A 15848-nucleotide genomic window follows, 5' to 3' on the forward strand; every position below is an offset into this window, starting at 1 on the left:
ACATTTACAACTGAACTTTGGAACGTGTTCATAGATGGGAGGCGGATTGGTCGGCATGACTCCTCATACACAAACTGGAACAGAAAAAAAATCTAAACAAATAATGCTACCAAGGAGAAGAAACAAGTTCTACCACAACATTCCACATCTGCTTTCAAATGATGGATTTAGCTTCTCTGGCCTTCCCTCCACTAAAAAAAGAGGGAAGAAAAAAAGAAAGGAAAGAAGGAATGGTGGGAGGGGAGAGCAATAATTTAGAAATGCGTAAGTTCTTTTTCTCTCTGATACATGGATAAACTTTTATTTTACCTACCAAAGGGAAAAATAATATTCACCAAAAGCTTTCTAACCTATATTTCCAATAGTGAAGGTGTTTAATTTACTATCTATCTTTAAAAGGCTTCAAATAAAATATAGCTAGGAAAGTACATAAAGAATTCACATTATAAAATTCTCCACGTAATTAATGTTCATAATAATGTTAGAACTATAGCTAAAAAAAAGTAATTTTCCGTAGTTTAGTCGGAAGTACAGATAATCAGCACCAAATGTATACATTAGGTTGTAATAGGCAATTGTAAGCAAACAGTATCAAACTGTATAACTTTTTTTTTTTTAAGTTTACTTATTTTGAGAGAGAGCATGAGCAGGGGCAGGGTAGAACGAGAAGGAGAGAGAGAATCCAAAGCAGGCTCTGTGCTGACAGTGCAGAGCCCAATGCGGGGCTCAATCTCACAGACCGTGAGATCATGACCTCAGCTGAAATCGAGTCAGACACCTAACCAACTAAGCACCCAGGTGCCCCTAAACTGTATAACTTTTAAAAAATATTTTTTTAATGTTTATTTATTTTTGAGAGAGAGAGAGAGTGTGTGTGTGAGTGTGTGAGTGGGGGAAGAGCAGAGAGAAAGGGAGACACAGAATCCGAAGCAGGCTCCAGGCTCTGAGCTGTCAGCACAGAGCCGGATGCAGGGCTCAAACTCAGGAAATGCGAGATCATGACCCGAGCCAAAGTTGGATGCTTAACCAACTGAGCCACCCAGGGGCCCCTAAACTGTAGAGCTAACTGTAAAGTAACTGTAAACTAATTAAAATAACTGTAAATTAACCAGAAGTTGTTACAAACTATATAAAAATTGATATTATTTTCCCAGTTCTCCCAAAAGCTCTACAAAATCAGTGATGTACTATTCTGTGTTGTCTTTTACTTGTTGTCTGATCACATTTCCTCTAAATCCAATAAAAAACATTAGCAGGACAATAGGCTTCCATGTCTGTGGCTCCATCTCTAATCATGACTATTTTCTTAAAACGAAATTTTTCCTTTAAAAGTTTAGTAACTTTTCCTTTCCCGCCCCCCCCCCCCAGATTGGGCTGTTGGTTGCATCTCATCAAAACCTGCACATTCACCATTAAACTAGAATTTCAGCCTATTAGCAAATACAATGGTTAATGGGATATTGAGCCTCGAAGCAACATGGTCTACAATGCTCCTAAAGCTACCATATATTAAGAAAAGCTGAACATTTCACTCTTGCGGGTGACTTACTAGCTCCTTTATGCCAGGGGTCAGGTGTGGGGGGTGCTCTACCATGAGCCTTTGCACCTGTTCCCTGGAGGGCTGGATCAGAGCTAAGCGCTCTGTGAGGTCAGCCTTGAAAGGCACTGCCCCACCCACAGCTCCCCAGATCATTTCTGACACAGCATCCTCACCTCCACAGAATCTGGCGAGCTCATCAATTGCTTCTTCTCTGATGACTGTGCCATCAACATCAAAGCATAATGCATCAGCTGAACAGAAAAGCTTCCTCAACTCTGAATGGGAGACCCTCCTTGGAAAAATTTTCCTCATTTCTCCAGATTCCTAGGAAATGACACTCTTCTCTTCCTGCTTCTTTCCTGAATAAAAATGCAGCATGAAGTTCTGACTACTAACTTCTTTATGAGAGATTTCATGAGTTTTGCAAGATCAAGAGCCCGCTCTCTGCTGCTCCTTCCTGGGCCGCCATCCCCATCTCCTGGGCGTCTGCAATTGTATCCTCCTGACTGTAGGTGGGGGAGTGGGGGGGTGCTGGCTCTGGTGGAGTTTGGAGGGGCGTGACCTGTACAGACCCACAGAGCTTTTACCGAACAATCATATGACACCTGCTGATAAATGCGGTGGCTTCTGGTAGTTTTTGCATGTGCTTTCTTAAACTTGAATTGCATAGGTTTTTATCCCTGGGCGGAATTATCCTAATGTGCAAACCCATATCAGGCACTCTGAAGACCCAAAAATACAGCATCTGTATAGTACTCAAAACATCAGTGGGACTCAGTAACGTTGTTCTCTGAAAAACTAATTAATCTTGCCTCTCACAGCTAGACCTAGATAGTTTTATCCAGAGAAAGAAATGCTAAGGGTAAGGAAATTTTTACATGGCTAGAGGATGCTAATGGAGAGGGTCCATGATGAGTCTTCATAATTAGGAAGAACAGAAGGCTGATGAAGCGAGGAAATGAACTCCTTCTGCCAATAAAAGGACAAATCTAACTGTGGAATCTGGGGAATCAAAATATCCTGAACAAGCTCTTACTCCACAGCAAATACTTGTCTCTGCACAGCAATGGCATGGTGCCATATCTGTAGACTACAGTGCCCAGGATGCTCCTCACCACTGTGTGTCCTCACTTAGTGACAGTCTTTCTCCCTCTGTTATGCCTCAGTTAAATGTGTTCTAAGAGTCCATGTTTTTGGCTCTCAGTGCGTGGAGAAATTCTACGTAGACTTTGTGGTCCAGCTACAGAAGTTCTATTTGAGGACATGCTGAGCCACTTGCCCAAAATCTGCCATGTTCTGTGCACACCTTCCTGCAGAAATTCACATTCCACCATCAAGTCATTTTTCTGATTCAGAAAAACCAGAACATTGTTTCCGGAAGGCTGGTGTTCATACCTCACAGGGAGAGGAGCACTCTGGAGGCTCGTGCCTCTCTCACTGTGGAGATTCAATTATTATGTCAGCCCCTTGTGACCAGGAGAAACAAAGTCCAGGCTTAGGGGCTGTGGCAAAGGCAGGTACACTTGAAATGAGAAGGAGATGGGATGAAAAGGAAGGGAAGACAATCTGTGAGCCTGGCAGTCTGGTGGAAAAACAGCCATGGGATGAGCCATAATGAAGCAAGTCCTTTGGGGAGATCAAGGCAGCTTCTTCACGGATAGAGGCCCTGGCAAGGGCTCTGACTCTGAAATCTCCCCATCTGCACCCCTATTCCTTTCCTTTCCTCTGGACTTGCCTTTCTTTCTCTCGTTCGCTTGCTCACTCTTGCTCTCTCCAGATTTGCAACTCAAGAAAAGTAAATCTATTTCTCTCTAGATGTAATTTATTCCTCCATAATATCAAAGTGATGGACTAACTTCTGGTTTCTCTTCTATGACAAAGTCATCACTGTTAAAGATTCCCAGGTTGAGGAATCTTCCCTGAAAGCCCCAGCTAAACAAGTAATAGGGTGAGGAGACAGAAGGCTCTTCAGATGAGTCAGGGATGACCTGAAAAAGAAACAGGTTTCAGATCAGTCTCCTAACCCAGGACTAGCAAAAATATCATGGTTGTCAACTCTTGCCACCAATAATAGTAATTGTTCCCAACAGGTACCGAGAGCCTTGTTAGCTTCATGCCTACTTCTTGGAAAAGCTTAAGCACCAGATCTTATGAATCCAAACCCTATGTTCATTTTCTTTGCTTTTAAAAAATTTCAAAATACTTCCACACACATTGCCTTCCAAAAACATCATATATACATCTGTACATACCCTGAAGTGATATTAGAGTGATGGCTGCAACAGACTGACCCCAAATATACAATGACTTAAAGGGAAGGAACAATTTGTGGTTTTTGGTTTTGTTTTTTTGTTTTTTGTTTTATATGTTACAGAACTGGCAAAGGAGTTCTATTCCATTTCATCATTCAACACAGTGGGGAAGAAGAAGGCTTGGAAAAAAACACACCTACAGTCTTAAATCCCAGTTCAGGGAGTGGTACATTTCACTTCCACACGTATTCTCTTGCCTCATTTAACTGCAAAGTAGACCGGGACGTGTAATCTAACTAGGCAGGCATCTCCCCAGTTTTAGGAGGGAATAGATTTTCAAACATAGATAGACAGGTTGATTTAGGTTCAGCTTCAGGTTCAGATTTAAATTTAAATTTGGTAGGTTCTATTATTTTCTCAACTTTAAAAAGATGAGGCTTAGGGGCTCCTGGGTGGTTCAGTCGGTTAAATGTCCTGCTTCAGCTCAGGTCATGATTCACGGTTTGTGGGTTCAAGCCCCACATCAGGCTCTGTGAGGACAGCCCAGTATCTGGAGCCTGCTTTGGATTCTGTGTCTCCCTCTCTCTCTGTCCCTCCCTAACTAGCACTCTGTGTCTCTCTCTCTCTCTCTCAAAATTAAATAAACAGTAAAAAAATTTAAAAAACAATAAATAAATATTAAATTTTTTTTTAAAAGATGAGGCTTAAGCTCAGAAAAGAGAACACAGCTTCCCTAAAAGTGGTACACCTAGTACAAGGAAAATATAATAAATCCAGCCTAGATCTTCTGGGTTTAGGAGGGCTTTGAATGCCATGTACCACCAAGGAAGGTGTTTGAGGAAGAAGTTAGGCAATGCAATGTTATTTTAAGAATAATTTATCAGCAATGCGAAGGGTGGAACTTCAGAAAGAAGAAATGAAGACACAGGACTATGGAAACAATACAAGCCAAATACAACAACTGCCTAATCTAAAACAGCGGTGATTAAAAGAAGATGAAAGATTATTAGAGCAGAGGTTCCGAATTTAGAGCCTGTGGAAAGGCCTCCATATTGTCAGACTCTACTTCCCTGGCATTTCACTGAGGCCTCTCCAGTTCTCCTCCTACTTCTCAGGCCCATCCTTCTCAGTCTTGGCTGCTCCTCCACCAACGCCCAATCCCTAAACATTCTCAACCCATCTTACTCCCTGCTTCAATTTTTAAATTTTTTTTTAAGTTTATTTATTTATTTGGAGAGAGACTGAGAGTGTGTGTGTTCACACATGCACGTGAGTAGCGGAGGGGCAGAGAGAGAGCGAAAGAGAGATAATCCCAAGCAGGCTCCACACTCTCAGTGCAGAACCCGATGCGGGGCTCAAACCCACACACTGTGAGATCATGACCTGAGCCTAAGTCAAGAGTCAGACACTTAACCGATCAAGCCACCCAGGTGTCTCAAGGACTGCTACAATTTGAACACCAATTCTGTTCTTATTAGCTGTGTGATCCTAGGCAAGCTACATAAACCCTCTGAGCTTCAGTTTTCATACCTGTAAAGTGAGGATGGTTGTATAGCATCTACATCACTGAGATAATCTGAGAATTTAATGAGTTAATGAGTACAGTGCCCAGAATATAGTAAGCACTACATGTGTGTTCATTAGATAAAATAAATTCTTTACTGTGCATACTCAGATCTTAGCTGAGATGTACTTTCTCAGACAGGCATTTCCTAATTTCCCCTCACTTCAAACATAAGCCACACTTTTTTATTCGCATGTGTGGGATTTTTGTTGCTGTTTGATGTCTGCTTTTTCCAATTGAACTCTAAGTTCCATGAGAGCAGGTTGTGTCTATTTTGTCCACCACTCTATTCCTAGCATGAACAGAATGTTTTGCATATGATGAATATTAGATAAATATTTACGAATGAGTAATTATGAAGGTTTAGAGATGGCAATTTCATTATCATGAGTTTGCAAGTGCTTTATTCTCTATCTCTTCCCCTCTCCCCTTCTCTAGGAATCTTGTAAGAATAAGTTTTAAATTCATAACATCCAGATTATGTTTGGCCTCTTTCTTTCTGCAGCTTCACAGAAGAATGGAGATGTCTTACCCAATTGTTTTCTGTGAAAATCTACCCCTCAAAAGAGAGAAAACCAAGAAGAGCAACATGGACCCAGGTGGCAGGAGGGCAAAGGGACAGCACAGCGGTTACAATGACAGTGTATGGGGTCACTAGGTGGCAAATTCAATTCAAAAACAGATACCTGAACCACGTATGAATTCATACGCATTAGTAGGAATTTGTTGTTTATAACAGCCATGGGAAAGGGGAGTTTGGGGGGAGGGACACAAGCATAGCTTGTGCCAAAGAAGCTGCTGGCTCTTCTTACTTCATTGTATAAGTAGAAGTCTGGCTCTGCCAACAGGTAGGTAGATGAAACCCAGCTTATGTCATTTCTATCTACAGAAGAACAAAAACAACCTTCATACCTCATCCTCCCAGTAACAAAAGGAATCTGAAAACTCCCCCAGACCTCATTACTCGGCCTCCAAATTGGGGTGCTCCCTTTGCAACCTGGATCCTAATGCACCTTTAAACATACGTGTTGCCAATACAAATCAAAAGACTAGCATTTTTGATGTTATGTGATAGGTATTTTAGATATATTAACTCATTTAATCTCCCTACAACCCTATTATGTGGGTAGCATTATCCAAGCGGACAGTAAATAGGTGAAAGAACCAGGGTATAATTATTCTAAGGTTCACAGTCATTTCACCAGAAGGGCATGACTTGCAGTCTGACACCTTTGAAGTCATTAGTAAAACCTAGTCCAGCAGTTTCTTAAAGCAAAGCCCGCTGGCCCCTCCGTCAGAATCATTGGTGGTCTTTGTTGAAAATTCAGATTCCCTGGCTCTGCCCAACACTGAAGGAATCAAGTAGAGGGTTGTCAGGAAACTGAACTTTTAAAAAGCACCTCCAAGTGGCTCTGCTGGAGGGCACTATGGACGCAGATGATTCTTATGCATTAGGACCACACGCACAGACTTCGGGCATTATCGAAAGATGGCAACATACCGCCCTGGCTGACTTCAGCCCTGCTCAGCATCCTCTAACCAAATCCGGTCCCTGAACCGCCTCAGGATGCAGCCTCACAGGGAAACTAAGCATGCGCAATACTTACTTCCCAAGCTGGGCGGGGCTCGCTAAGACCCCGCCCCCTCGGTACGGGCCGGAATCAGGGGCCGGGCTCTCCCTAAGTAACCTAATTCCGGCTTCTCCCCGCAGCGGCCCAGAGCTCCGCCCCCGGCTCTTCGACCAATCATATGGCAGGTTGCTGAAGCTCCGGGCCAATGTACAGGGCCGTCCTTTATTCTTCTGTGCAGTTTGAAACTGTCAGGCTGCTGCCAAGGTAGCGGCGGTACAGCTGTTATTTTAGCGGCGACGCGGCGAGGAGACGCGGAGGGAGGCGTCCGGGTTTGTGAAGAGCCTCAACGGTGAGTAGCGGCGCCCCGGCGAGTTCCGCGCCCCGGGCGGAGGCAATGGAGTGGGGTTTAAAGTGTCTTAGCTCGAGTTTCCGCCCCGGGGGCTCCTATACCACGCCCCGAGGCGTGGGCTGTGTGCTGTCCTGCGGGGCAACGAGGTACGGAAGTTTTCCTTCCAAGGCGTCCGGGAAGAGAGGGCAGGAGTGGGGGGTACTTGAAGTATAACGATTACTTTCGCCGTGGGTTCTGATCATTTAAAACGAGAAAGTAACCATGTTTAACGTGTTTTTTGTTGTTGTTTGTTTTTAAGAGTTCGATTCAAACAAGGGTGGGTAAGAAGGTGAATGAAGAGAACCTCTACCCTTTGCTTACTCACAACTGCTGTCCCCCTAGGCTGCTAGTCCCTTATGAGGGGAGGAGCTGGCGCGCCCCTTCTCCTTTCCTGCAGCTAGGATGGGTGAACAGCACAGGGACGTCACCCTGCTGCCAGCTCGCACATTAATTCCCTCTTCCTCTGTCTCTTGGGGTTGCATTTGAATTCCCGGACCCCTTTTTCCTTATCAGCCAGGTATTTACCAAGAGGTAATTTGATTTCTTTGGCTATCACGAAGCACCCAGAACTTATCTCTTGGTTTCTGGTATCTTGGGTTAGAGAGTACTGGTAATTTAGTGAACTGATTCACATCCGCCACCCATTAAAGCAAGCTTCATTTTTCTTCTTTGTTTCTGAACCTAGAAACAGTAAGAAAATGCTGGTGTGGTAGGGTTTCAAAGAAATTGTCCTCTACCTTGCTGGCCTCATAGCAGCGCTGATGGCAGACTTATAGCATATTTTCCAAAAATACAGTAGTTGCTTTATGGCTGCAGTATCTCTATTCAGAAACTCTTTTTGAAGTCTGACCTTACTTTTCAGCTTACTTGTTTTTTGAATAGTCAGCACCAGCCCACCTCCACTCCTATTAACTACGCAGTATGCAAATACAGCCTAAAAGAAGAAGTAAATGAAAACAGAAATGAACCAGGTTACCACAGTGGTGGATTTGAAGTCCCTGAAGCAGTCCTTCCTTGCTGGGGATGTGTGTGCTTATTTTATCCTCCCTAATTGGCTTAACTAAAGACAGTCATGCTGAGATTTAGTTTACTTATCATGTGTATAGCCAGTAATACTCATCGAATAAAGCTAAGTTTCCATCAACAAGCCCTAGCCTATGTTTCCATTCTAATATTGTACTTTTCTCTGTGTCGGCCCTGTCTACTTCAATTTCCTTATTTCTCATTTATTTTTCAGGCCAGTGTGACTGAGACCTGTTGCACCTTCCACTGAAATTGTTTAGGTAAATGTCAGCAACTTCCTTACTGCCATGTTCAAGAGACCCCAACTTTCGTCTTTCTTTGGCATCTGACTCTACACTCTGTTCCTCAAGTTTTTATGATGCTTTTTTCCCTGATAGTCCTCCCATTCTGACTTTTCTGTTTTTTGCTCGCTCTTCTCTTCCCCTTTAAACGTTAGTGTTTCTACTTTTAACCCTCTTCTCACTACAGTAGCAGGCCTTTAACTTTATTAGAGGTATAGTCCCCTCTGAACACATATTAGAAGCTAGGGATCCTCTTACTAGAAAAATACACGTGTATTTACACTAAAGATATTGCCTATAATTTGGGTGTATGGACCTCAGAGTAAGAACTCTTTCTAACACTTGTTTTCATAAGTCATCTTACCCTCTCCCTTTTTCAGCATTTCCCATTATGCTGATGATTCCTCAAACTGTCTCTAGCCTGTACCTCCAGTGCTCATTGCTTAACTCCAGGAAGCACCATTTTCATTGTAGCCATTGTGAACGGCAATCCTTGGTGTGCAGTATAATGGATGTGGCCATATCCTGCATACATGCAGCTTCACTACAGTGCCTCATAGGTACCTCACACCCAACTCATCTGATATTGAACCCACTCTCCTTCTTCCCGACCTGCTTACCTTCCTACATTTCTTGTCTTGGTTAGTGGCACTATATTATCCATCTAATTACCCAACTCAGAAATTGGAAAGCCATCAACATTCCAAGACCAGCCTGATCATGTTATCACTTGTTTAAATATTATAATAATATATCTAGAATAAAGACTACATTTTTTTTGACATAACATAATCACGATCTTCCATGTTCTGGCTGCTTCCTACCTTGCCTTTTCCATCCTTAGCCACGCCTTGCTTTGCACCCTTTGCTTCAGTCTTAAGAACTACTTACATTCCTGGCATACATGCCCATGCCTCTGTGTCTTTGCTTCTACTCTAATGCCTAGCATAGCCTTACATCTTTTATCTGCCTTTGTCTTTCAGGTCTCAATACCAGTTTATCTTCTCAGTTAACACGTACTCTGGCTCCGTTCCCACTTTGTCACTCTCATGATCCCACCCCATGAAAAATAGCTACTCCTGGCCTCCCTGCTTTGTACCTCTTTTGTTTTAGGGCCTACTAGCATATATACATCTGGCTGTCTCTATAGATTGTAAAGTCCATAAGGACCAGGACTTCGTCATCTTACGTTCCTCGCCACTGTTTTCCATGCGACTGGTGTTCAGATACTTTGAATAGTCCCTACTTGTCCTTTAAATAACTTACTTACTTGTTACTAAAAGTACTTTTATTTTTTGGGACAAGACTTTTGACAGGTTTTCTATGGTATATGAGAATCTCTTGTTCTGTATAGGCTTGGTTTTCTTAAAATAATATTCCCAAAACGTATGTTTCTTGGGCAAAGAATGTGCACAAATTGTTTATTCTCTCTTGGCTCAGTAAAATGCACAGCACGCAGGTTGCCACCCATTGTTGAAGAACAGTCATCACACTCTGTTAATCTCAACAGCTCCATTGTGGATTTGTCCAAGGAGCTTCCATTTCTCTTTAACCTTTCATACATTTGTGTCATCTCCTTGACTACATGAAAAACTCACTAATGTTGCAAACTGAGCCTCCTGCTATTCTTTTCTTGCCTAGTTATTTTATCTGTGGGTGCTCATTGTGTTGAATATTTAAACATACCACATGATTATTGTTTACAGGTTAGGATGTATATACATAGAAAACATGTTATGTTAGTTTTACTATCGCCAGAAGAAAACTAAAGTTAGTTTCCATTGTTTGTAGTATTTGTACAGAATGTCATCAGATGAGGAGAAATGCTCACTGCCAGTTATGAAGAATGACTCTGACCGAGGCAGTTCTGTCTCTTCAGATCTTCAGGTAGGAAGACATGCCTAAATTTGTTGTGACTTTTATTTTAAACAAGTGACAATATGAGGGAAAACTAGGAATACATTTTTCATGTATTCATGCCATTTACATTTATAATTATGTATATGGTGTATGATGTATATACATACTGTATATATATATTTATGTATATTAATGTATATATATTTATGTGTATATGTATATGGTGTATAATGTATATCAAATCATAATAATATGATTGACCATTGAGAATTATTTTACAGACTTTGGGACATACCTTACATTGTTTGAACCTTTCAGAAAATAATCATGAACTCTTCAAACCCTCTTTATGCAAAGGCTTCAGACAGCACAATGAGAGAAGCTGGAAATCTCAAGAAACATTTTTTTCTTGAGATTTTCTCAACTGTCTCTTCTGAATGCTGCTTTCACTTTAATGCAAATTAATACACTATCAAACCATCCACAGTTCTGGGACCTTAGATGCCCTGGTGTTCTACTCCAGGTTCTAGTCCCTGTTGCTACAACGTTCAACACATTCTGCTGCCCAGGATCTGGACAGTGACAGATAAATTAACTACAGAAGGTGTGGTTTTTACATGAACTGTTTTAAATTTCTTTTATTTGTAAAAAATTTTTTTAATGTTTATTTATTTTTGAGTGACACAGAGACAGAGCACGAGCAGGGGAAGGGCAGAGAGAGAGGGAAACATAGAATCCGAACCTGGCTCTGAGCCGTCTGCACAGAGCCCAACGTGGGGCTCAAACTCACAAGACTGTGAGATCATGACCTGAGCTAAAGTTGGACACTTAACCAACTGAGCCACCCAGGCACCCCTGTTTTATTTCTAAATGTTTTATTATCAGAAATAGGGACTCTGACTTCTGGAGTAGATTTTATTTTTTATATATTTATTTATTTATTTTAATGTTTATTTATTTCTGAGACAGAGCATGAGCGGGGGAGGGGCAGAGAGAGAGGGAGACACAGAATCCGAAGCAGGCTCCAGGCTCTGAGCTGTCAGCACAGAGCCCGACACGGGGCTCAAACTCACAAACTGTGAGATCATGACCTGAGTGAAAGTCGGTCGCTCAACCAACTGAGCCACCCAGGCACCCCAAGAGTAGATTTTAAATGAGAGATCACTGACACGGTACATCTTGAGTCTGATAGTCCTCTTAAGTATCACTTAAGAGGGGGAAAAGCTGGACATTATGTTTATGCCTAAATAGAGTTAAGTTGTTATTGACACTGTGTAATATGAGAAAAGTTTTAGGAAGATATTTCATGAAACATATATGATTCTTTAGTTGAAATTACTGATTTAGAAGTTGGAAAGCTATTGGAAAAATATCTGTGAATATTTGCTAGGATAAAAGTAGTCTGGAGTTGTGACATTGATATTTCATCCTTGTCTTCCCTTTGGATGTACTTTTACCTAGTGCTGTCTTTTAAGGTGACAGTGCTTTCCTGCACTCTTTATCCCTGCCTTTTTCAGACTTCCTTCAGGAGAGTGCTGATTAACTCATTTATACTTGTGATATTGTGATTTATAATAAGAAATATATTTTGGTCTTTATCCCGTGTTTTGCACATTTTCAGAAAACTTTGAAATTTCCTAAATGATAGTGATAAATGTGTTTGTTATGCTAATGAGGTGACTTTTGGACCCCCCCTTAAGGATTGGGGCTGGTTGCTGGGAGCTGACCACATGCTTACAGGTTTGGAACTTTTAGTAGTGCCACCCACCGTGAACTCCAGGAAGCGGGGAGAGGCTGCAGGTTGAGTTCGGTCACCAGTGGCCATTGATTTCATCAATCATACCTGTGTGATGAATCCTCCATAAAAACCCAATGGGAGAGGGTTCAGAGAACTTCCAGCTCGGTGAATGTGTGGAGGCTCTGGATGACTGCCATTCTAGGAAGGTGCGGAAGCTTTGCCCCCCTTCCCCATGCCTTGTGCTTTGTCTCTTCCATCTGGCTGTTTCTGAGTTCTGTCCTTCTATAATAAACTGATAATCTAATGAGTAAAATGTTTCTCTGAGTTCTGTGAGCTGCTCCAGCAAATTAATCAAACCTGGGGAGGGGAATCTTTGGAACCTCCTGTCTGTGTCGCTGGTTGGCCATAAGCTCAGGTGGTAACCAGGACTTACTACTGGTGTCTGAGGTTTGGTTGGGGGAGGTGAAGTCTTACAGGACTGAGCCCTTAACCTATGCAGTCTGATTACTATCTCCAGTGGATAGTGTCCAAACTGAGTTGAATTATAGGGCACTCAGCTAGTCAGTGAGAATTTCTTGTTGCTGGTGGGAAAAATCCCTACACATTGTAATTGTTGGATCCAGAACATTTAATACAAAAATGTTAACCACCTTGTAAGATCTCAAGGTGTCATTTTGTCAGGACACAAAGCTTTACATCAAAAGAATAAGTCTCTAGAGTAGAATTTGAGAGAGGGAGGAAGAAGACTCTTCCGGACCCAAAAATAATTTTGTGTTATTGGTTTACCTGCTTAGAATGTCAGCACAACTGAGGCTCTTTTTGTTAGTAGTTCTTGACAACAGTTGAAAACCTGCCTACATTCCGTTACTGGAAACTTTTCAAAATATAAATACCAGAAAGGATGTTAAAAATGAAATAACATAAAATAACTACATACTTTTCCATCTATAGCAAATATGTAAAAGTCAACATTTAATACAAAAGCCCCTTATAAATAATTATTTCTTCTAAGGGAGTTCTCATTACTGTGTCAATTATGTGAAGGATTAATAAAGCTGTCATTGATAAATGCTGAGGGATGGGCAGCATCCGTGTGCTTACTGACTGATAACTTCCTCTAAGCACAACTTGACACTATGAGCAAATTGCCCTGGCCTTACGTGGTACATATGGATTCATCTGTATTTCAGGGTCACACCAGTCCAACTGTTGTTGGGGAGAGGGGAGCAAAATTACAAGTTTGGATTGTTACTTTAGGGTCCTTGTTTACCTTCAGACAAGTTATCTTTGACAATTAAGAAGGACAATATTACTTATTTTGATCCTTAACTAAACAATAGCCCATTTGGCCGGTCTCTGTATATATGAAACTAAAATAGGTGTTTAAATAACTGATATGTAATTTTTTCTTAAAATAAGTTAACATAATATCTACCTTGTTTACCTCCACTTTAAGTCATAGTGATTGTTGTGGGAGCTTTGAAATATATGTTGTGTTGTTCTCCTGATCCAGAACAGAGGTCAGACTAGGGGAGCTCAAAGTTAAAGCCACTGACTTCCATTTCCTGTCCCTTTTTAGGCTGGAAGCTATCATAAACTAACTCTGATTGAAGAGAGATAATTTGGTTCAATTTACTTATAGTTGCCACCAATTAAGAAGTTAATTGACCTCCATGTGATTTGGTTGAGCATCTGACTCTTGATTTCTACTGAGGTCATGATCCCAGAGTTGTGAGATTGAGATTGAGCCCTGCTTGGGATTCTCTCTCCTTCTGCTTCTCTCCCCTGTCCTGTCTCTCTCACTCCCTACAATAAAAAAAAAATTTTTTTAAGTTAATTGACCTCAAAATATAAATATAAGATACCCACTGTATTAGTTTGCTTGGGCTGTCATAACAAAATACAATAGTCTAGATGGCTTAAACAACAGAAATTTATTCATTTGTTTCAAATTTTTATTTAAATTATAGTTAACATACAGTGTAATGGTTTCGGGAGTAGAATTTAGTGGTTCATCACTTAGGTATAACACCCAGTGCTCATCATAACAAGTGCCTTCCTTTTTTTTTTTTTTTTTTTTCCTTAGAAAGAGAGAGAAAAAGAGAGTGTGTGCTTGGGAGAGGGGCACAGGGAGAGAAAATCTTAAGCAGGCTCCATGCTCAGGGTGGAGCCAGACTTGGGGCTCAATCTCATAACCATGAAATCATGATCTGAGCCAAAATCAAGAGTTGGACGCTCAATCAACTGAGCCACCCAGGCACCATAACAGGTGCCCTCCTTAATACCCATCACCCATTTAGCCCATCTCCCACTTACCTCCCTCCATCAACCCTCAGTTTTTTCTCTATAGTTAATAGTCTTGGGACACCTGGGACACTCAGTCGGTTAAGTATCTGACTTCGGCTCAGGTCATGATCTCACAGTTCGTGAGTTTGAGCCCTATGTCAGGCTCTGTGCTGACAGCTCAGAGTCTGGAGCCTGCTTTGGATTCTGTGTCTCCCTCTCTCTCTCGGTCTCTCTCAAAAATAGATAAACGTTAAAAAAAAAAAAAAAAAAGTCTCTTATAGTTTGCTTCCCTCTCTTTTTTTCCCTTCCCATATGTTCCTCTGTTTTGTTTCTTAAATTCCACATATGAATGAAATCCAATGGTATTTGTCTTTCTCTGACTGACTTTGCTTAGCATAATACATTCTAGTTCCATCCACATCATTCCAAATGGCAAGATTTCATTCTTTTTCATCTCTGAATAATATTCCATTTATGCATATACCACATCTTTTTTACCCATTCATTAGTGGATGGACATTTGGGCTCTTTTCCTTAGTTTGGCTATTGTTGATAGTGCTGCTGTAAACATTGGGGTGCATGTGCCCCTTTGGATGAAAAGACAAATTTATTTTCTCATAGTTCTGAATGCTGAAACTACCAAAGCAAGGTCTGGCAGGGTCTGTTTCTGATGAGATCTCTCTTCTTGGCTTATTAGACAGCTGCCTTCTCACTGCATCCTCAGCATGGCCTTTCCTGAGTGCACGCTCATGGGGGGAGAGAGGACACTCTGTTCTCTCTTTTTATGAGGACATAAATCAAGACAGGGCAGCGCCCCACCCTTTTGACTTAATGTCACCTTAATTACTTCTGTAGAGGCCCCATCTCCAAATATCGTTGCTCTGGGGATTAGTGTTTCAGTATATCAATTTTGGGAGGACAGACATTCATTCTGTAACAGCCACATTTTTATATGTTTTTAAAATCAAAAGCCTAGTTTGGCTATTTGGGAAGTATATTAGGGTGTTATTTTTGCTGCTTTAACAGGAACCAAATAAGAGTCGTTTAAGTGAATGGCTTGAAAGTCTGAGCTGATACAGTTTCTTGCAAGTCTGAGCTAACAGAGAGTCCTGAGGTCGTCTGAGGATCCTGTCTCTTCTCTCTTGTTGCTCTGCCAGGCCCTCAAGTGATGACCTCGTTTGCATCATCAGGTGCTAGCTCAGTGCCACCTCTAACCCATGGGAAGAGCTGAGCAGGAAGCAAGCAGCTTCCTTTTTAATGACATGACCTCAAGTTGTACACATCATTTCCATCCAAATCCCACAGGCCAGGTATCTGTCTCTGCTAGGAGGGAGGCTGAGAAATG

At 41.6% G+C, this 15848-nt stretch overlaps 1 protein-coding gene, 1 long non-coding RNA gene and 1 pseudogene across 6 annotated transcripts in view; 1 reads left to right on the top strand and 2 right to left on the bottom strand.

The window, feature by feature from the left end:
• Window positions 1-7044, bottom strand: part of LOC131511613 (uncharacterized) — a 43493-nt gene extending 36449 nt beyond the window's left edge. The window contains exon 1 of the long non-coding RNA XR_009261620.1: window positions 6964-7044. This is a non-coding gene — a long non-coding RNA (uncharacterized LOC131511613). The remainder of the gene's footprint in view (window positions 1-6963) is intronic.
• Window positions 242-6956, bottom strand: LOC131511607 (phosphoserine phosphatase-like; annotated as a pseudogene).
• Window positions 7045-7164: 120 nt separating the features above from the next.
• The window catches only part of POC5 (POC5 centriolar protein), a 45261-nt gene continuing 36577 nt past the window's right edge, over window positions 7165-15848 (top strand). For 2 of the 5 annotated variants that reach the window (XM_058729388.1, XM_058729404.1), the window contains exons 1-3: window positions 7169-7276; window positions 8553-8598; window positions 10411-10506. In XM_058729388.1, the coding sequence (XP_058585371.1) occupies window positions 10423-10506 (84 nt within the window). In that variant the 5' untranslated portion in view covers window positions 7169-7276; window positions 8553-8598; window positions 10411-10422. Of the gene's footprint in view, window positions 7277-8552; window positions 8599-10410; window positions 10507-15848 lie in introns of those variants that run through there. The other 3 variants (XM_058729397.1, XM_058729414.1, XM_058729423.1) reach the window with 3 other exon arrangements.

This window comes from Neofelis nebulosa, chromosome 1 (assembly GCF_028018385.1).
Source record: "Neofelis nebulosa isolate mNeoNeb1 chromosome 1, mNeoNeb1.pri, whole genome shotgun sequence".
NCBI lineage: Eukaryota > Metazoa > Chordata > Mammalia > Carnivora > Felidae > Neofelis > Neofelis nebulosa.